The sequence below is a fragment of the Empidonax traillii genome, unplaced genomic scaffold, assembly GCF_003031625.1.
Source record: "Empidonax traillii isolate 1590-97213 ecotype Southwest subspecies unplaced genomic scaffold, ASM303162v1 scaffold1382:size118074, whole genome shotgun sequence".
In the NCBI taxonomy this organism is placed as follows: domain Eukaryota; kingdom Metazoa; phylum Chordata; class Aves; order Passeriformes; family Tyrannidae; genus Empidonax; species Empidonax traillii.
Genome location: NW_020956575.1, coordinates 37,758 through 59,608, shown reverse-complemented (window position 1 = coordinate 59,608; position 21,851 = coordinate 37,758). Strand labels below are relative to the sequence as shown.

General features: G+C 40.4%; 1 protein-coding gene across 1 annotated transcript in view; it reads left to right on the top strand.

Moving 5' to 3' along the window:
- Positions 1–21,851, top strand: part of SORCS1 (sortilin related VPS10 domain containing receptor 1) — a gene marked incomplete at its 5' end in the record, with an annotated part of 93,069 nt that overhangs the window by 50,742 nt on the left and 20,476 nt on the right. Inside the window, 5 exons of the mRNA XM_027906977.1 lie at positions 4,239–4,352; positions 5,254–5,425; positions 14,791–14,977; positions 18,862–18,995; positions 20,936–21,059. Coding sequence (XP_027762778.1) covers positions 4,239–4,352; positions 5,254–5,425; positions 14,791–14,977; positions 18,862–18,995; positions 20,936–21,059 — 731 coding nt within the window. The remainder of the gene's footprint in view (positions 1–4,238; positions 4,353–5,253; positions 5,426–14,790; positions 14,978–18,861; positions 18,996–20,935; positions 21,060–21,851) is intronic.

Sequence of the window (21,851 nt, the reverse complement as noted above, 5' to 3'; positions counted from 1 at the left end):
AATTATAATCATACACCTTTGTAGATTCACAGTTCAGATTGTAGCTGAATCCATCCTTCTCTGAGCTTAATCCCATCTCAGATTCTGTAGAACTGTGGAGCAAGCACAACTCCCCTTTAATACAAATCTACACCTGCATCATAGTTAAATATTAGACAATGGTATTAAGTGAATAAAAAGGTGATAAGACTTTTCCATGGCTGTGGCCAATGTTATTTTTTTTCTCCTGGGGATTTTTGAAGCTGCAAAACAAAGGTGACTATTTTCAGAGATACTTCGATTACGCCCCATTTAATGTCTGAAAAGTTTGGAAAGCACAGCCTACAAAACCATTTTCAGCTTCTGGCATAGTCAACCTTAAGGTGAAGCTGTTAATATTAAAGAAGTCCTGTGGTTACATGCTAAGTAATTTCTTGATTTTTAGAAGGTGTGCATGTGGCAGTCACTTATCTGACTTAACTGGTTATTTCTATATCTTAGGGCAGTGCGATTTTAATAATTTCATGTGAATTAACATTTCTTCCATGACAGTGTGTTTTTCAGGTCTGTATTCAAACTACAAACTTCATTAAGGAATTTCTTTTCTTTTTAATATTAACTGTGCTGCAAATAACATTAGATAAAGGCATTTATCAGGAGCTTTGTGTAGGGATACAGAACTTCTGGAATGAATTTGTATCTAATTACAGAGAAGAACTTGCAGTTTTACTTGACTAAGACAAATAGTATTCTAGTTTAAACCAGTAAAATTGGCCAAGGTAAAACCATAATCAGTGAGAGCCACAAGGTAGGTTGCTTCATACTGATAAAGCAATCCCTGATGGCAAATGCTCCACTCCTTTTTGATAGGTACATTATCTATGTCACCTGAATTCTTTTCAGGCAGGCACAAAATATCATCAATATATGCAAATTCCAATTCCCAGCTACCAGGCAATGACTTGGATAGCTGATTGCAGTCTGAGGCTGATGCCTTCCCCATCTCCAGATTTTGCTCTACTGCCTCGTGCTATGGCAATCCAATTGATGCTAATGCTTGTTGATTGCTACAAAGCCTGTTGTGCCAAATTGTAGGCAGCAATTTGTTGTCAGCATCAGTGTTCTGTGTGCACCAGCCTGTAGCCAAGGAATTCATTAGATTCCAAGACTGCGGAGGTGAACAGGCAGCTGCTGCATCTGTAGAGGGATATGGAATAGAAATTCATGTCATTTACTGGGATGATATTTCTGTAGGGCCTTAATGAGCCAGATGATTTGCAAGCCTGAAAACAACACTGAAACTTCTGTGCTTATAACTGTTTCTGCTGTGGAAAATCCTATGGTTTCTTTCTCTTGACTTTGAGAAATATGATCTAAGTACAGTCAAAACCAGTTAAGTCAAGCTTAGCTTGCACAGATGTACAGGTAGTATTACGAACTGAAATAGTAGCTTGAATCTAAATGCATGTAAAGTAAGAAATCCCAGACTACTGCATCAAATTGGACTGTGAGTACTGATCCCCTCTGAGGCAGATTTCACTGTATTAGTTTGTTTTGTTTTCACTTAACTGATTACAGAACATTGTGTGTGTACAGTGTTACAGCTTTTTAATTAGAGTCACACATGATAACTTAGGAATACAGTGCTGCAGAGTGTTTACAAATGAATTACAAAAATACAATAGTCCCACTTGTATGTAAATATTTGTTTTCTCTAAGCAAATCAGAATGGTGTTATTCTTCATTACAAAGTGTGTTCTGCAGCTATAGTGTTCTTATTCCAACAAGGATGATTATAGAAGCACATGGCAGTGAGAGAACAGGCTGGCTGATGCTTCCAAAGCAATTAAGCAACATTCAGGCACTAGCATCTGAGTAAATAGATTGATGAAAACTCAGTCAGAAAAAAAAAAAAATGAGGAAAAGACCGTTTAGGTCATCTACTTGATTGCTGTTTCCTAGAGTATGTTCTCAATTACTTGTTGTAGATATCCTAAGCACTACAGCTGCGAAAATGTTCCTTTGGAACAGTCATGCAGTCTAATAGATATTTAGGAGTTTTCCCAAGTGATATGCAGTATTAATTTTCTTTTGCTTCATGTCATCTTTTTAATTTCCCCTTTTTAAGACTGCCTCAAAACATTTTTTTCTCGATTCAGAAAGAAAAGTTGAGGTACAAGTAAAAAGTGGTGACTGAATTCTTCTTATTGTCCTGCTTTTGATAACAAGTAAAAGAAACTTAACAAAGATAAGTTGGAAAATATTCTTTCCTTTTTTCTTGTTTGTCTTGTATCTTAGATCAGCACCAGACTTCTTAAAATTGTTAAATAGTTAAATGTTAATTTCATTAATGTTTTTTTAAGCCATCATGCTTTCATCCAGAATGAAAGAGACATTTTTGAGAAGTTTTCATTAAGTTAAACATTCTTGTTGTTGGAAAATATGTATATTGGAATATGTGTATTGGAAAATATGTGTACTGTATTTTATGTGTACATAAAATATTGATCCCACCAGTACCTGGTCTTGCTCAGTATCTGGCCCCTGGTTGCCTTGTTTCCCCAGATAATGATAACTGGACATCCCCAGTTGTCTCAGGCAGAGACATACACACACGTAGCAGGTCTCATGAACAGATAGGGCTTTATACCAATAGCCTTCCCCCAGACCTCTTGATTTCTCCAGTAACTAATTCATGGACCTAGTATCCAGCCCTGACTTATCAGCACCTCTCTCCCAAGTCTTTAATCCTACTCAGTGGCTTTTCTGTCCTGGTGCTGACCTGCACAGGTTGCACACACTCTGGTCAGTCCAGCTGCTGTCAGTGGGGGCACATTGTGCCCTGCGAATCATGGTCTGAGTCCGGTTGCTGAGGGTGAGACCACTGCCCACGCACAGACACGCAGAGGACAGATGGAACCTCATCCAGGAAAGTGGAAATGGAGATGTGACATGTGTTTCTCTGTCATGGCATAATGATCCTCATGCTCCTGTGTGCAGTAACCCCCACTTAGGGATCTTCAGAGTGATCTGGGGACAACCTCACTTGTTGATGATCTGGTAGGTCTCACCCTGGCCATGGACTGATGGCTGTCCTGTGACAGTCCTGGGAGGGGCTGGAGCAGTGGCTCCGCTATCTCTGGTCAGGTTTTTGGAGTTCCTCCATAACCTGTTTTTCCTCTCTGCTTCTCTGCAAACATGTATAGATATGAGCCTTTCATCACATAATCTAACACTGCTCTAATCCTCTTTTCTTAGAATATTAGTCTACTTGATACCAAGATATTAAAAATAATAATTTTATAATGTGCTTTGCAAGAAAGTTTGCAAGTAAATTTTAAGATCAAGGATTTTGTTGCAACTGGAATATTGGAAAGGAGTTGTTGGACTCTCTATAGCAGTTTCCAGAAATGAAATCCCATTAACTTCTCCATTATGGGCTATGGAGAAAGATTAGTAAAAGGAATAAGAGTGATTATCCAACCAAGTAGTCCTCATTACTCAACAGCTGGAAAGTAACACCACATGTGAATGGAATACTAATTAAAGAGTGGGTTTGTTTGTTTATTTTTTCCACAATATACCAATTTTTATAGAGTCTTTGTTTACCTGGAATCAGAAACAATTTGAAATTTTGTTTAGTGAAACCAAAGCAAATTTAGTAATAGCTAAACCCAAACTGTGTCAGAAGATTACAGTTTGATTCATTGTTTCTAACACATGATTTTTGGTAGCATTTCCTCTTCCAAACAAAAAGAGAATGGAAGATCACAGACTTCTTTTCCATTACTGAATACTCTGTTAATGTCTTCAGGGAAGATCTCTCTCAGTGGTGTAAATTTTCCTCTACATTCTGTTTAATATAATTTCCCAATACAATTAGATTTTTAGCACTTCAGTTTTCTAATATGTGATTGAGATTGTGGTGATTTAACTTGGCTTAGATATTTAGTTTTTATTGTATTTATTATATTTGAGCTTAGAGCTGATCATGTTGGAAAGAGAACACCTGATGCAATAGCTCATAAACTACCTGGTCTGGTTCTGCTTGTTTATTCTGGGACATATGTAAGGTAACTCCCCCAATAAAAAAAACTTAAACGGAATAAACAATCTGTTCTATCAGTATTAAAACCCAGAAACCCTAGGAAACAGAGGGAGGAAAATCAAAGCTTGTATTAATAGTAGAGGACATGAGCTAATACCTGTTTTTGTTCTTTTGGTTTTTTATGTTATGGTTTCTTTTAATGTTAAAACAGCGATTATGGATATGAACGCCACAGCAATGGCCAGTGCTTACCAGCATTTTGGTATAACCCATCTTCCCTGTCGAAGGACTGTAGCCTTGGACAGAGTTATCTCAACAGCACTGGGTAAGTGGCACACCAGACTTTATTTAGCTAAAACAACCATATGGACTTAGCCCAATTACAACTATAGCTACATCTACTGTAGGTATCTCAAAGCTGGCTGAAGCTCTTGGGACACCTGCTTCCCTCCTGTATGCTCCAGACCTTTCTCCGAAAGATGTGGCCTTAAAGAAACTTGGGGGCAAAACCATAAGGCAAAGGCCAAATCATTAAGTCTCAGAAAAGTCCCACTTAAAATCATGTGAGATCAGGAAAGGCAGAAAAAATGGAAAATAAATTGGTGGAAAGAGATGAAACTGATTTATAGGTGAACTGAAGTAATAGATGGGCAGCTAGCCTGAATGCTAATTGTTCTTTGGCCCTCTTGGGAATCAGTGGAAGATGTAGTTTAAGTTAAGATACTGACAGACTTCATTTATGGTGCAAGTGATTAAAGAAGACAAAGCAACCCAAGCCATGTTTGGGGGTTTTGTACACTCAGTGTCAGTTAGAATTTGCTTTTTGTTTCAACTCTTTTATTTTCCAACTTGCAAGGGCTACATCTTTAGAGACACTTGCCTTACAATAAGAAGTGGAGAGCATGTGAGGAAAGTTGTTACACTGTGCCTTGCAGTGTAATAATGGAATACAATTCCATACTGTATACGTATATAATTTATTTATAACTTTATAGTTATTTAACAAGTAGCAGATGATATAACTTTATGGTTTAGGCAATTTATAACTATATGGTATCAAGGCATGCTATGCAGGAAATTACTGCGTGCCGTTAACAGCAGCATTAACTACTTGTATTTTAGGCATGTGAGGAATGGTTGGCTGAGGCGATTGCTAAAATATATTTGGGAATCAGTGTTCTTCCAGTCTCCTTAGCCTAACCACGGATTTCCCTATCCCTTTCCAGATACCGGAAGGTTGTTTCCAATAACTGCACGGACGGTGTGCGGGAACGGTACACAGCAAAGCCACAGCAGTGCCCCGGCAAACCCCCCCAGGGACTCCGCATAATCACGTCTGACGGCAGACTGACAGCTGAGCAGGGACACAATGTCACTTTCCTGGTGCAGCTGGAAGAGGTAGGCTCTATTTTTACATTGCATTCCGAGCCCCATGGGTGTATTTGAGTGTGATTCATGCCACACAGAGTTTGCAAAGAGGTGAACCGGGAGAGGGTGGTATCAAGTCAGTCAGCTCCATGATGTAGCTGGATGCAGTTTGCTCTAAAGTGTAATGGACGGTGTAGAGAGAGGCTGTTTGGAGTATTGTGGTGCATAGGGTAATAGCTGGGAGACGTCGATAAAAACTGGGAACTGGCTTAATTTGGGAATTTCATAGTAGAACTGGAGAGTGCAGTTTTGAATTCTGGTCCCCACCCCTAACTGTGTTTTTGGCTTCCTGCTGTTTTTGAAACTGAATCTCCATTTTTACTTGCCACTAACTTTCAGCCAAAGATGGCTAACAGTACATGTGCAGATGTGTCCCATCACACAAGCTGGTACATATTGTTTAGGCATTTAGGGGTGAAATCTCAAGATATCATCAGCAGGATTAAGACTGAAATTCATTGCTAATGTGAAGCATATTCAGACTCTGATCTGTATTTTTGCTACATCTGTAACTTAGCTTGGTTTTCAGTGTTTTTCTCCCTCTATTTCTGAATCCATAGGAAAAAATATTTAAAACTTTTTCCCAGTTTTTCCTTCTCAACACTTCTTTATCTATGTTTAATTGTAGGCACACAAGTAAGAACAACCACAAAGCAACAGTTTTCTCTTTTTTTCCTAATCCATTTCAGCTTCTTTAAACTTCTACCCTTTTTCCTCTGTAACTGGACAATAAATCCCAAAACAAGTAAGCTTTAACACCAGGGCAGAATGTACGTCCCTTTATAGATTAGAGCGTTCATGGAAATTACTTCTGACCCTCTCCGTTGTAAATGCCACCTGCAAGGAAAGAGAAATGATTTTTGTTACATCTCTTTTATTGATGCTTTCCACATCAAACAGGTGTCCTGATTTGTAAAGGCAATAGCATATGATAAATCATATTTAACCTGAAGCAGTTGTTTGACCTAAATGTTTATTTTCTCCGAAATATGGTCACTTTATTTCCATACTATCAGTCATACAGCATTGCTACTGTAGATTCTATAATAGTGTGAACATATAATTTCATCTGGTTAAATTATTGGTTTCTACATTTAAAGATGAAGAAGGAAAAGTCCAAACCAAGAGTCAAAGTCTCCAGGCGCTAAAAATAAATAAATAAATAAATAAATAAATAAATAAATAAACTGTCCATTGCATTGACTTGCTACACTCAGCTAAGTTTTAAAACAGATTGGGAGAAGAAGGTGGATAATCTGAGTAGTCAGTTACAAAACTCTCAAAGAATTATGCCAGTAGTCAGAGGGAGAGACAATCGCCCACAGTGTGGGAAACTCAGGACAAATGTCCTGCACTTCCTTCTGTGAGTGTTTAACTCACATACCATGTAAGAATACCCTGACTACCCTGTCATACAGGGACCTGCTGTGATTTGTTCCATCTTTTCTCTTCATTCTGATCTTTTTTGATTGCCCTACTTCAGTATTCACCAGACCTGGAAGCAACACCTTCTCCAGTATGAAATGGTGTCTTTCTCATAGTGTGTGTCAAGGAGTACACACAGTATGTTTTGATGAGTGGCAGCTTCTGAGGAGATCTAAAGGGAACTCTTCTTCCAGTATATCTGATAAGGAAGAGGCTAGGAATCACTCCGAGGGTTGAAACAGTACTGATCAACCTCCAGCCTTTCAGATTACTCTGCCTGTTAAATGAATCTTGACCTCCCGCTCCTAGATTTGTCAACATAAAGAGTTTACAGAGCAACCAACAGAACCTTTGGGTGAATTTTGCCTAATTTGGCAATGAGTTCCGGTGGATGTTGCAACAAAAGAAATATTCAGCAAAAAATAATATTTACCCAACTATATGCAAGCTATAGGAGAATAAAATGTAGTTATAGCAGCATAATTGTATATAGACCAAAACATTTACCAACTTAACTGTTTCAATAACAAAAATCACACCGCTGACTGAAAAAGTTAAACAGCCCATCAAGAGAAAAACCATCCTTTTACAGAATGGATATATTGATTTCACAGGATAATTGAGGTTGAAAGGGATCTCTGGAGATTGTTTAGTCTGACCCCACTTTTCAAAGAGAAGTTTCTTTTCCTTGCATTCAAGGCAGAGGTATCAGAAAACAAGAACTTGCCAATTTCTATTTAGTTCAACCCTGCACAGGTATACAGCATGGTACAATCCAGGATGTTCAGTATCAATGAAATCTATGCCACTCCATTTTTGCTGAAGGGAAGGCATTAGGCAAGTTACAAAAGGGTGGATATGTCACCTTGCACGTTTTTCCCCCAGTGGCATATGAAAAAAGTGTGTCCTATCCAACCTTTCCCCCTGGAGTGGTAGTCAATATTTCAAAGTACTACAGTCTGTTAAGGACTCTTCTTTAATGTGAGCCACAGCTGCTGTCTTTTAGGGTGTGAAAAAATAATGGTCTTTCCTTATGTTGTAGTCCCTTTGCATCTTAATGTTTCCTGTATCCCTCTGAGATATAGTTTTTCTTTGAAGACTTCAGATCTGCAGAGCTGTACCTTAAACTGCAGCCTTCTGGCTCTCTTTTTTCATGTCCATGTTCCACTTGATCTGCAGCAAAAAGGAAAAAAGAGAGAAGCTGGTGAGCTAAGGTACAAGAGTTTGTTTGACATTTGTACTCTAATATCTTTCTAGGGCTTCCTGCTTCATCTAAGAATCCACCTGGGTTTGAAGAGAAGAACAAACTGCAGAGGCAGGCTCACTGGGGGGCTTGAAAAGTCACTGCATCTCTGTAGTGGGGCAGATTACTACGGGGGTAGGGAGAGGCTGCAGTAAAAAACTGATGCTTTCACTCAGATGTGGGATTGAGGGGCAGGAACCACAGCACAGCAGTCTCTTGTAGAGCCTGTTTGTGCCTGTGGTGATGCTGAGGGCCGTGACTGTGCATTCTGACAAAAACACAATGTCAGTAAAAGATGCCTGAAGAGAAACAAGGACAAGGCTTTCAGAAATGTTCTGCTATAGAAGAAGACACGAAAGGAAAATAATCACTGAAGTCTGTGTGAGTGGAGAGGGGGCAGGCACCAAAGCCAGGAGAATACAGAGCAGTGCTGATTTCTGAGTGATGGGATTCTGACCTTTTCTCTAACCCTGACTGCCATGAAATTTTCCAGTAGAGCATTTCTATCTGGCATTATATAATTGTTATTAAAAGCAAAACAACCAATAGCTTGTATTACAATGATCTGAATGTAAGAATGCCTTCCAAAGTGATCTTTCCTGTTACCCTTAGGATTTTTGTATGACTTCCTAAAAACTGTTCATAAGGACACCTTGCCCTTAGTATCTGTAGTCCCATTTTTGGAAATGTTTTTCCAAGTTAGTTCTATGATTAACCTGTGTATAATTATCATGATATTCTTCCTGGGTGACAACAGCCAGACAACTTAAATATTTCCTTTCCTAATTAGCATGTGCTCCATTGTACAGAGTAAAACAAGCTGGTAATTATGCTCCTAAATTTCCATTGAGATAAGGAGAATAGCACCAGCATTTTTGTCATTCATTGACAGCACAGGAGAAAACTAGCTGTGCTCCAAAGAAAATTTTTCACCACCTCAAAATGTTGCCAGTTTAAAGGTTAATCCTTTGCCGTGGCCTGTGCAGCATGTACAGACCTGGGGCTGGTGCCTCTCACACTGCAGCATTCAACAACAGAGTTGCTTCTCAGCCTGAACAACCCAAATCCTTGGACAGCAAGAAAAGAAACCAAAAAAAACCCTAAAATTACGAAACCACTTTTCCTACTGAAGTTATTTGACCCCACGTCCTTGACAGATTTTGCTTCTCTGTAGTAGAAAATAGAGGAATTTTATTAAGTGGGTGTTGTTTCTGTATGCCTTTCTCATCACATGGTCATGTAGGTCTCTTGCCTGTCACAAACACAATTGTTATTTGTATGTTAGACTTATTTGTGTGAACATCAGACCCTAGTGCTTGATGTACTGCATCAGCAGAGACACTGAAAGCTGCAGCCTCCAGAACAACACTGTTCAACACAATGGCTTTCAAACTTGTTTCATCTGATTGCTCATACATCTTTGCTGAGGAAATGGATGGGAAAGACATTCAGGGCAGGAAGGTTCAGGGCTTTGGCTGTTTCATTACAGATAATTCACAGAGAAACTGCCTCCTCTAATTCATTTTTTATCGTGCTAAAATGACAGCCAAAAGTCTTTGACATTCCAGGTCTGCCTCAGTTCTCACTTGACAAAGTCACTCCACTGGGAGTAGATTTTAGCTTGCTTTTAACTGCTTGCTGCTGCTATATGATGTTTGGATTAGACTAATGTGCAGGGAAAGCTCATTTGTTCCTACACTTCAGGCCATGGGCTAGAATTCAGGCAATCTGCACTCATTCCTGAACTGCACTCTGAGCTCCTTCTGCATGACCTTGAATAAGAAACTTAAACTTTCCACTTTTTCATTCCCTCATTTGAAAATAGAGCTTTGCATTCTCCCTCATACCCTCCCCATGCCTTTTATTTATGTACTGAATGTTCATAAGGCCAGAGAACTCTCTTATCATGTGAATACACAAATGAAGCCCCGAATTTCCGAGAGACAGTTGTGGCTTTCTGTAATAACAATGTTAGTACACGGCTGTATGAGGTACGCTGTGTCTCAGGTACATTTAATGAGCTTGGGGACCGTGGTGGGGGTACAATACCTTTAGCATTTCCCACCTCAGCACTGTTGTTCAGTGCAATTCAGTATTCAACTCAGATGAAGCTTCTGGAGATAAGCTTAGCATTAGGATTGTTTTGATTGTTGATGTACTCCTATTGAAGATGCAAAGGTAGTAGTAATTAAAAGAATACTCTTTTAATTTTTTGTGGTATCCTACTGTGTTTCCTCTTTTGATATCACAAGTTTGTGTTAGTAATGGTTACGGAAATATGAAACCTTCATCCTAAATTCTAATGCACATGCTAAATCATGGCTGTTTGTCTTAGTAACAACACTACACTCCTGTAATAACACACAGACGAAAGATCAGTGCATAACCTCCCCCATACCACTGTCATCTGAATTATAATTGCATTTTCTGTGTTGCTGATGATGACAAGCTGGTTGGGAGAAATCAGAGCCTTTCACGCATTTTTAAATTCACTATTGAAACTCCATGAAAATGTATGAAAGTGGACCTTGCCTTCATGATGACACACAGGGCTAGAGTCTTGTAATGCACTTCCAACCACACAAGTTGAATTATTCTGCATAATCCAGGGGGGGGAGGGGGGTATACTAATTGATTCCTTTGGGGCACGGAAGATCTACTCCCATAGAAATAGCTCATAACTGAGTTGGGCTGTCACAACTGGCAGTCAGGATGAATGATGTGATCAGTACACTTAACTGTTTGCTGTTGAAAAAGAAGTACATGTGAAAGGTATCAAGTTATCAAGCTATTTGCTCTCATAAACGACTCCTTACTATTCAATTTCTAATTTGAAAAATTAAGAGAGTAACTCTAAAAGCAGGGATTTACACAGGATAGCATGTTTTTCTGTACTTAATCAAGCTGTATTTGAGTATCTGTTTAAAATTAGGAATATGCTTTAAACAGACCTATACTAAGGGTATTCCATGTGTAGATATTCAGTTCCAGTGAAAATATCTTTGATGGATGATTTCTTTTCCTACCAGGAAAATTCCAAAGAGGGAAAGTTGTTAGTCTTAGGAAAGCACAATGAAATTAATCCATGAAAACGCTCCAACAGAAGCAGTGTCTGTCTCCTGCACAGGATAATTAAAACTATCGTCAACATCTCTGTGGAAGACACACAAGTCAGTGCATAATTGAAAGCCTTAAAAATGAAATGTGAAACAGGGGAGCCAAAATTAAAAACCTTGAACTGTGTTTGTTTCACTGTTTTAATACTTGCATTTAGATACAAATAGAATCATAGAGTCATAGAACAGTTTGAGTTGGAAGGTGCCTTTAAAGGTCAATGAGCAGGGACATCTTCAACCAGATGAGGTTTCTCAGAGCCCTGTCCAACCTGACCTTGAATATTAGCAAGAATGGGGCATCTGACACCTCTCTGGGCAACCTGTTCCAGCGTTTCATCACCCTCATAGTAAACACTTGGAGTCAATACTTTCTGGCCAAGATTCTGATGGAATGTTTAAGAGAGGATCCTGCTAGGTGAGTCTCACATCTGACATCCACCAAATTATGCATCCAGCTGCACAAAAGTAACCAAAATGTAAAAATATTGTTGCTAACTGTATAGGCCGTTTCTTGATATAAGCTGAGGCAGGAAGCTTCACAGAGTTTTTTGGAAACATTAAGGTCTTGAGTACGCTCTAGAGCTTTATTCTTTTGTGAAGATACAGGAAAAATGTGCACTTGGCTTGGGAGGCAGGAATAGGAAGGAGGGAGAGGGGAATATTTTGTGTATGTTTGAAAAACCTCTGGACATGTAATGAGAAAATCCCTTAAAAACAGTAAATTTTTGATTTACATTTTAGTAACAAATGTTGTATAGGTAGGTAAGGGGCATAATATGGGGCCTTGGGAAACCTGTTTTTAATTCTCAGGGCTTACTTTAGGCTAAAAGAAGTGCCCTTGTTCTTAAAGTTCAGCATGTGCTTAAGCCTTCAGCTGCACAAAAGCCTTTATCAAGATTGCAGCATACTTCAGATTACATCCAAGCTTGTGCATATTGCATACACCTTGTACGAGGTGAAAAACATCCATCAAAAGTACTTTCAGTTTTTCAGGTATGGTAATAGCTTATTGGCTGGCTTCATGTGAGTAATATAGAGGAGCTGAATGCAGAGATATCACTGCAAGCAACCAGCTTGGAAAATTTCTCACTTGATGCCTGAGAACACTGGCATTAAAAACCTCTTACAATGAAGGCCAGGGAATCTGCCCAAAGATAGCTCAGTGCTGGTTGCATCCAGGAGCTTGGCTGTGGCTGCAGAAGTAATGCAGGGCGTTTTGTGTCTGCCTTAATTGAGCTAGAAGCTTCAGAAAAACAGTATCATGTAGTATGGAGCTTGACAAAATGACAAGGACAAGCTGGAAAAAGCAACAGGAGAGGTTTTTGCAGGATGTGTGTATATATACACACACACATATATATATATATATATACACATCAAATTGTTTGCAAAGCAAAACTCTTGGTAAAAACAACCACTTGCAAGTGGCTCTGGAGAGCTGACAGAGACAGCTGAGGTTGATGTAGATCAGGTGTGGGCTGTATGGGAAATGTTTTGATTTTGGCTCACCTGCTTTCTCTTCCTGTCTTATTCTGCCTTTGCTCTTAGCTGGCACAGATAAAACATAAGAACAAATCAAAACACAATCTCTTTGTTTTCCTGACTTTTTTCTTCCACTTCCTAACCTAGAATTTTAAATGTCAGCTTTTCAAAATGTGGCATTTTCAGAGGAGTGTTATAGCCTGGATCTTACTCAATGGAAAATGTATTTCCAGTTCAAAGAGTTTTAAAACAAAACAAGAAAGGCCAAGACAAATGAAAAAGACTGAGGGAACAGCAGCTGAAGCTCTTCTCTAATTAGATTTTTGGTTGTTTCTGTCAGCATCTTTTCTCCCTAGGGAATTTGAAAAAAAATTGGAAGCTAAATCTTGCATGCCTTAGAAATGGCTCCTTTCCCTGACTGCACCTGTAGACAACTTGGGTTTCATGGCTATGGATAAAATGAAGACAAGAGAAATAAACACTCATTATAGCACAGATTTTGACACTTGCAGGAATAGGGCTACTCTAAAATGCTGTCATCCTTCTCTTGTACCTCAAATATGTGGAGGAATATTCCATAGCCTGAAACGGACTTCAACTGCATGCTTCAAATACGATCAGAGATGATGAAGCCAGCAGGGTCACTATGGTGATGCAGTTTTAACCAAGTGAACAGCTTTTGTCTCAGCAGTATAGTTTTACTGTTCAAAGGCATCATCTCTTTTTCTTTAGTAAGAAAAGATGACTAAAACCTCAGTGATGATGGACCTAGAGGAACTGGGGGAGCATCTAAGGGTGCCTCAGAGGTCTCTCTATTTGGTCTGAGTCCAGTACTGGACTTGAGAGAATACAGTCCCTCTCTGAAAGGGGTTCAGAGCTCATATATGTTCTCTTCTGCCTATGGAAGCATATCTCATTTGATGGCTTCTGTTGACTCAGTCAAACAGGCAGGAGTGCCCAAAGCACTGCATCATGCTTGAAACTGCACATCTTTTAAATAACAAAGATCAACGAAGGACATGACTCTGCACTTAAGACCATATCCCCTGCCACACCTTCAGTCTGGGATCCTCCTAAACAGAGCAACACAGTTATTTTTTTTCTCATCTGTTTGAAAGGAACACAGCTTCCAGTAGGGTGCCAGGGCAGCGTAACAACTACAACTGCAGTCTATACAAAGAGATTATCTGGGAAAATTTGTCGCTTCTGCCATCCCCAGGTACAGTTCTACTCCTCCTGCTTTCCATTCAGGCAATGCTCGACTATATCTGCCTTCACAAGTTATAAAAAGCCTGAGAGAACATGAGGAATATAAAGCTTCCGTTATAATTCCCTCCTATAGTCTCATGCACTCACATATCACTTTCTGATGTGGAAACCTGCCTGATCTCAGACATTTACATGGATACCTTTCATTTCAGCTGGGAATCCAGACAACTGTTTCTCTCTCAAAGGAAAAGAGGGAAAAAAAAAAAAGAAAAAGAAAAAGAAACAAAACCAAAGTAAATGAAATGTCCTTTCAGCCAATTTTATGAACTTTCCTCAGCCATTAATTTTCCAGCATTCCACACAGTGGCTGCTGCTTCAGTGTGCCAGGCTTGTCGGAGTGAGCTGCTCCGTAGCAATAGCCAGCAAGTGTGAAGACAGCCAGCATAAGCATCATGCAGAGCCACTGGGGGGACTTCCCAAAGGAGTGAGAGTGTTTAAAGGTAAGACAAGATACTGCATCTTACATGAAAGGGACCTTTAGCAGCCATAGTTGATTGAGAGGCCAGTGTAGGCTGTGTAACCCAGGCGAAGGAATCAGATCCCCCAGTCCCTCTGATAACTGAGAAAGCAGGACTGCAGCACACACCTTGGAGGACACCTCCCTCACAGTGCAGCTGAGTCAGCTTCAAGGTGGGTCCACTTTCTGTCCACTGACTACCGAGCAAGTTGATGAAGGGACCACCCTTCCTCTGGTAATGTCAGACCTTGTTACTGTCCTGCAGTTGGTCTTGGTCACCTCACTGATCCAGTCTCTGAAAACTAAAGCAGAACCTGTTTCGATCCTTTCTCTGTTACTACAGGGAGATCTCCAGAGATCCCTCATTCAGGTGGATTTTGGAGACGGCATTGCTGTGTCATATGCCAATCTCAGCTCAACAGAAGATGGGATCAAGCACATCTACCAGAACGTAGGCATATTCCGAGTGACCGTGCTGGTGGAAAACAGCCTGGGTTCTGACAACGCTGTCCTCTACCTGCACGTAACGTGTATGTATGTTCATACTCATTGTTGGCTTCTGTTGTTCTTTAAAAAATTATTACTTGCAGTTAGAGGTGACATTTGGGATTTTGCAGCTGGGTCCAGAGTGATGGGATATGATGAGTGTTCGTCTGTCCTCCAGACAGATTGATGATTCCAGACTGAGAGTAATCATAGATTCATTAAAGTTGGAAAAGACCTCCAATATCATTGAGTCTAACCATTAACTTCTGCCTTGTAAACCATGTTCCACCTCTAATTTAGGGTAGTCTAAACTGGGACACCTCAAAGGACTGTTCAGCCCTCTCTGAAATGCACTTTCATTAGGAAGCTTATACTTCCAGAACAACAAAGAAACCCAGGGATCTTTAATCACTTTTAAAAGCCTTGTCTCTTACTTTGTACATGTGTTTTGCCCTCTAATGAAATACATCCACCTCTGGGATGGAAACCAGTGCATTTTCGTCTTTCTGTTGTCATAGGAACCAAATCTTTGTATTAAATAGTATTGCAAGAAAAAAATGTTATCTTCACATTGCTTTTCTGCTGTTCTTTTTAACATTTTTATATTTCATCTGTCTCTGATTTACAACTGAAACGTATCTCAAGTTCTTGGATAAAAGCAATATTGTGCTTTTTCATATTTATTCTAGCACATAGTTATGAACCCAAGGGGTCAACTTATTTATTGATATTTTGTAACATTCCTAATGGATTTTGTTTGGGGCCATAATTTTCTTTTTACAGTGGGGGATTTTTGTTTATTATTTATGTTTGCGACTGTGTGCCTCCGTGCCAGATAAACTGAGAAAAAAGGAAATTCCAAAACACGAAGTTATGTTTACAGAAATACTGCTTACCCTCTACCAAATTTACTCGACATATTGTCTAGATAATTTAGCACGTTGCATATACTTTAACACTAGTTTTGGAGTTAGTTCATACAGCATGAAAGCAGCTGCCTCTTGAGGGAAAGAGGGCAGCTCTTTAAGGGTGCACCATTGTATCCACAGATGGGAGCAGTGGGAGGTACGGCTGTGGGAGATAGGATTTTTATGAAGGAACACTAGAGAAGCATCTCCCTGAATGTCTCCCCACAAAAACACCTTCAGTTGGCAGGTGTCCAGCCTTCACTCACTCATAGTGTCTTTCTGCTGTATAGCTTCTCTAATTCATTTTCTTGAGATGCTGAAGACTTATTAACCATTTTCATTGTTTAAGCTGTGCAGGGAATAAACAATATTCTAATTTATTTCTGTGACTTAGCAGCTGATAGTTTATGTTTTTGAGGTTTATACAGGTAATGCCATCACAGGACTTAAATATGGAGTGATCATTGCAGCCAGGCTCAGATTATACGTTCCTAAATCCCTGGAGAAGTGACAGCTCTAAGGGATGTGTCTCACCTTTCTCTCCATGACAAGAATTAGGGACTTCAAAACAGGTTACAAATGAGCATGACGCCACTCAGACTACAAATAGACTTACTGAGGACAGAGATATGCAGTAAATTCTGCCTCCTTCAGAGTCTATCACCCTGATCCACAAAAACTTCTATATCCCAACTGAATACTTGCATTGCCACTCAGCTTTTGCTGAGTATTCTCCTTGGGGGATTTGAGCTTGGCCTTTGGGGAGTTTTGTGAAAATATCTGTGCTTAAAATAGACACACACTCTCTATTGCTAAGATCCACTGAAAAGCAGTGTGCATCCTGAACATTTAGGTTTTTAAAAAGGGCTACAAACTGGGTGATCCCTAGTTAGAGGGTTAGTATGTGAGTGTCTGCAGCCTTCCAGCACCCTTCCCTGCTAATGACCAGCAGTCTTGCTGAGGAGAAAAACTGCACACTGACCTCAGTGATTGTGATCTCCAGGATAAGAGTGTAGGCTTCATCCCATGACCTCCTCATACTGCTGCAGCCATGTGACCAGTGCACAGAAGCAGTGCCTCTGCTGCAGTTGGACCAGAAATGCAGGTTAGTGTAAGATAGGAGCATTTTGAGTTGGATGGACAGTGTAAACTGCTGTATGTAAACTGCTCCAGCTAACAGGCTATCTCTAAACTGTTCTGAAATGTGAAAATTTTCTCCTGGAAAGTTAGTTATGCCTTTCTGTTGTGTGAGACTTGTACACAGTGTTTTTTTTTTCCTGGGCCAGGTGAAGGTCTGTAGCCTCCATGGCCCTGCATGAAGCTCAGAAATGAATCCTCTTCAAACTTACCTGTGTGAAAGCAGTCTTCTACCAAGCTGAGGGGCAATCCAGAGTGAGCTATCTCCATCTGCTGGCCAGATAACAGTTCAGCGTTTCAGCAGCCTTGACCCGAGTGCTGTGTGCTCAGAAATACTCAGGCAGAATTGGGTTGCTTGAGCCATTCTCTTATGTCCTTTCCTAGCCAGCATATGGTGAAGGTCCAAGGAAGTGCCAGGCACTCAGCTGTGCAGGATCGTTTGGGATCTGTTCAGAGCAGCGATGCAGTTACGTTGGAGTGTATCAGACTTTTCATGAGCTCCATCGTCACAGCTGTCACTGCACCCATTGTTAGGAAGTGTGTTCCTCTGTAGGGCTGTGCTGATATTGGGCATTTGACAAACATCTCAAAGAATGCCAGAGCTGCGAAATATTTAGCCTGGGAAACTGCTGGTTTTCAGGTCTTCAGGGTCTTGCTGAAAGCAGGCACAGCCTAGTCATGGAAATGGGTCTGAGAAAGGGGATGCCATTAAAATCATAAGGGTGAAATTGTGGCTTCGCTTGAATTTTAAAGAGTGTTGACTGCTGCTTACAAAAGGAAAAATGAGCCATGGTCTGATTATAGCACTTTTGGTTAGTATGGTCATGGATAACTCTTACTTGGGCTGCTTCAGATTAAGCAGCAACTATGTCTATAGCCCAGGGAAAGATCCATCTCAGTAAGAAATCAGTAACACTGGTCCTTATTCTGGCATTGTTTTTACCATCTGATTTGGGAGATTTTTTCTTCTCTCTGCCTATTGTGCTGTACAGGATGCTTGCTCCAGAGTGTGGTGTTCCCTTAGGCTGAAAAGGAAGGTCTAAGTGGTGATTCATACCTGGGTTATATCCTGAAAGATCCTCTCCTGATATATGTAAAATCCTCTAGCAATTTATCTCAACTCCACAGGAGCAATGCAAGGCTGTGGCTGTGGTTCTCATCACTGTGGAGCTCACAGATGTAGGACATGTAGATGTGGCCTTAATCTGTTTAAGGAACCCATGTCACTTGGTTTTTTTCTTTTTCTTTCTCTGTCACTCAGGACAATTGCTTATTTTTCTCTCACTGAACAGTGAGAACACATTTTAAAAAGTAATCTATAGGATTTAACAACAAAGACCCATCTGTCTCCTGAGAATGGGAAATGTGTAATGTTACTTGTCAAATGAATAATGTTCTGTTTATACTGAAGAAATAAAAGTTTATTGATGAAAAGGAGGGAATATAAGGTAACATTAACATGCAGGCACTCAGTGAATATCTATCTTTGGAGAGAGTTTCTGCTGAAGTTCACCAAATCATTGCAGTTTTCATCAGCAGAGATGCTTCGTGTCCGCTGAAGCCATTTATCCTGCACATTCTTATGTCTTCCCAGTGAAGGCCATATTCACACAAGAGGGCTCTGTCACTACTGTTAGTCATAGAACTCCTGACTATGTGACGTTCATGTAGTGGAGAGTCCAGGGTTTTCAGCTGCAGGGTACAGGGACAGCTCCAGTTCTCTGAGGCTCTGATGACCCTGCCTGTCTAGAAATGGTACCAAGCCAAAACATCCTGTCACGTCCCATGGTAATTTGGAAGACTTTTCTTTCCTAAACCAGTGGGTATCCCTCCCAGGTTTACATTTCAGGTGGAGGACTCACCTGCTGCTTCTGTCTCTGCAGGCCCCTTGGAACATGTTCACTTATCTCTGCCCTTTGTCACCACGAAGAACAAGGAGATCAACGCCACAGCAGTACTGTGGCCAAGCCAAGTGGGAACGCTTACTTATGTCTGGTGGTTTGGAAACAACACAGAGGTTTGTATTCCTGATTGACAGAGATCAAAATAATCCTGGAAGAGCCCTCTGACTAAAGAGGGAGGGAGAGAGGGATCTGGGAATACTTCGATATAGTCACATATGCAAGAAAATTATAAACCAAAGAGCAAGATACTAATGGTTCTTTGAGGTATCAGCACTGAAATGTAAGTAGTGCTTTGAGTTTCTGTAGGGTTTATTTCCATTTCCTGCAAGTTGCAAATAGCTTTCTTCCTGCATTACCTCCAAGGTGAACATAGTTAAGCAAAATCTGGAGGAGCTGCTAGTACATTTTTCTTCCTCCTTCCTCCCTCAGTAACAAGAAGATAAAAAATGTAGGGGTTTTGGCTTTTCTTTTTTTTTTTTAAGGAAAATAACCTGTCAAACTGAAGCTGTTTTTATATTTGGAACTGACTTTACATAACCCTAGAGTTTAAACCTCATTTCTCTGGTGACTTACAAGGGAAGAGACTGCTACCAGTTCTGTGCCTCCCCTTAAATATGCTGAACCTAATCCTGAGCCCCAGCACTCTATGCTAAACCACATGTGCAAAAATACTTTATTGTCATGTACTACAGGTGGATGAAATGGTTCCCAACACACCTCCCTGCCTCTGGGCCCTGCTCAGATATCAGAGTATCATCCATCATGTTCTGCTGCCTCTGTGCTTCCAGTCTTGGTAAATCTGCACAGACCTTATAGCTGTTACTTCACGTCTGTTTGTGGCTGAAGTACCCAGAAACCCTAATTAGTTTCTGAGGGGAGAGATTCACGTGGATTTTGTAGAGCTAACAGGGACCTTCATAACCACACATGATTATCTTCTGTATAATGCAGGTTGGAGAGTTTCATCCATACCTTCTGCTTTATTTAACTCTTCGTGATTAAAGCAGAACCTGACTTTTGTTGTTGTTTGTGTTAATAGTTTTCCTCAGATTGTGGAGAATTTGCTGCTTCTCCCTCTGACCCTCTCCCCCAACTATTTTCCCACAGCTTATTATCGTGAGCTTTGAACACATGCGCAGTGTTTGTAGTCTGAATTTATCTAGTCTTGAATTCAAGTTGTTGGATCTTGTTATGCCTTTTTGTGTAGATTAAAGAACTCTCTTTAATATCAGCAATCATCTCCCCCTAGAGGTACTTACAAGCTGTGATTGTCACCTTTTAACCTTCTCTCTGATCTCCTAAGCTCGTAAGTGATCAGAGTGGGTCTAATTCTGTTCTCATTGAAGTGAGAATTTTACTACAGAATACAATGGCAACAGTTTGACTTAATACTAAGTGCTTTGAAGATCTCACACAGAGATCATTAATAAGTGAAAACAGAAATTAGGGCAGAATCTGCTGAAAGAGGACACAGCTCATTGATAACCGGTTGCCTAGCAAAGCAAGCTGAGGGAATCTGTGTCCTCTCAAGCACCAGAATTTACCAAAAGTGGTATCTCCAAGTCCAAGAATAACATGGGACAACAACTGAGAAATCTTAATTTGGCTGGTTCTGTGACAACCTCCTTGAGTCACCTTAAACAAGCACTTAAACTAGATCTGGGAAAGGAGTGTGATACCTGAGCAGTGAGTCTTGCAGGCCCTTACGTTTGGATCTGGGCCTCTCTGGGGAGTGAGCAGAGATGGACATTTTACCATGGGATCCAGAACAACCCACATGCAAAGTCGAAAAGAAATACTGGAATCTAAAAACTTAACTCCTTTGGAAATTACAGGTGCCTTGCTCTGAGTTTCAGGAGGACTTCCCTGTCTGGTATTCCTGTGCCCTTTCTAGAAAATTAGCTCACATTTCACAGGACCCCACCTAAGTCTAAAGTTTTCAACCTAGAACTAACTCCCCAAAGCATCCCAATAGGCTAGAGAACCGAACTCATTTTTGCTTTTCCTTTCCAGCCAAATTAACTTAATTATTCCTTTTATGATGTTTTTGCAGCCACTGATCACATTGGAAGGGAGCATTACATTCACATTTTCTGTGGAAGGCATGAACACCATCACTGTTCAGGTCTCAGCAGGAAACACCATTCTTCAGGACACAAAAACTGTTGCAGTGTATGGTGAGTTCTTCCCCTTTCATTTCACATAGGATTCTCCATAGTCTACACTAGAGAGCCAGGTTAGCTGGCAGCAACAAGAGGTCCTTTAGGTTATAAATTCAGTGTTGTCAGTTCAGCATAGTATCTCTGAAGGCCACTGACTGATATTGGTCCAGACTGACATGGCTGCAGAACATTGATCTCCTTCCCAGATAACCTCTGCATCTGCTCTGTCACTATTTGATCATCCTATATGATTGTCAAAATGTTAGTTCATTTTGCAAGCTGTCTTTCCCCCTTTTTGGCCAGTAGAGGCCTCTTAACTCACACAAAAGCTGCTCAGCTTGAAAGGTAAATCAATGCTATGTGCTGCATTTCTGCACAGAAATCTGTACTGATTTGACCTTGTACTCGTACCTCAGAAGCAGTTAGGGCACACAAATACCACATAGTGTAGATGGAACCTAAAAAACACTGGTAATCCCAGTTTTATCTGTTTGTACTAAGGACGTGTTCGTAGTGATCAGTGGGGGCATCTCTGTTAACAGCAACAGAGATTAAATACATTTTTCAAGGCTAGTCCTCTCGCCACATTTATCCCTGTCCCCTTCCAGTTAAGAGTGTTTTGGGCATGTCTGTAGAGAGTAAAATCACAGCTTCCTTCCCACGGTTTACCTTCTCCAGAAGTCAAGATGCAGGTAACATTTCATTTACGTTCCCAAGACATCTCCTTTTGCAGTGCTATTCATCCACTCCAGTGAGGACTGATCACCTGTTTCATTTCCGTGACACTCAAGTGGTGAATCTCTTTGA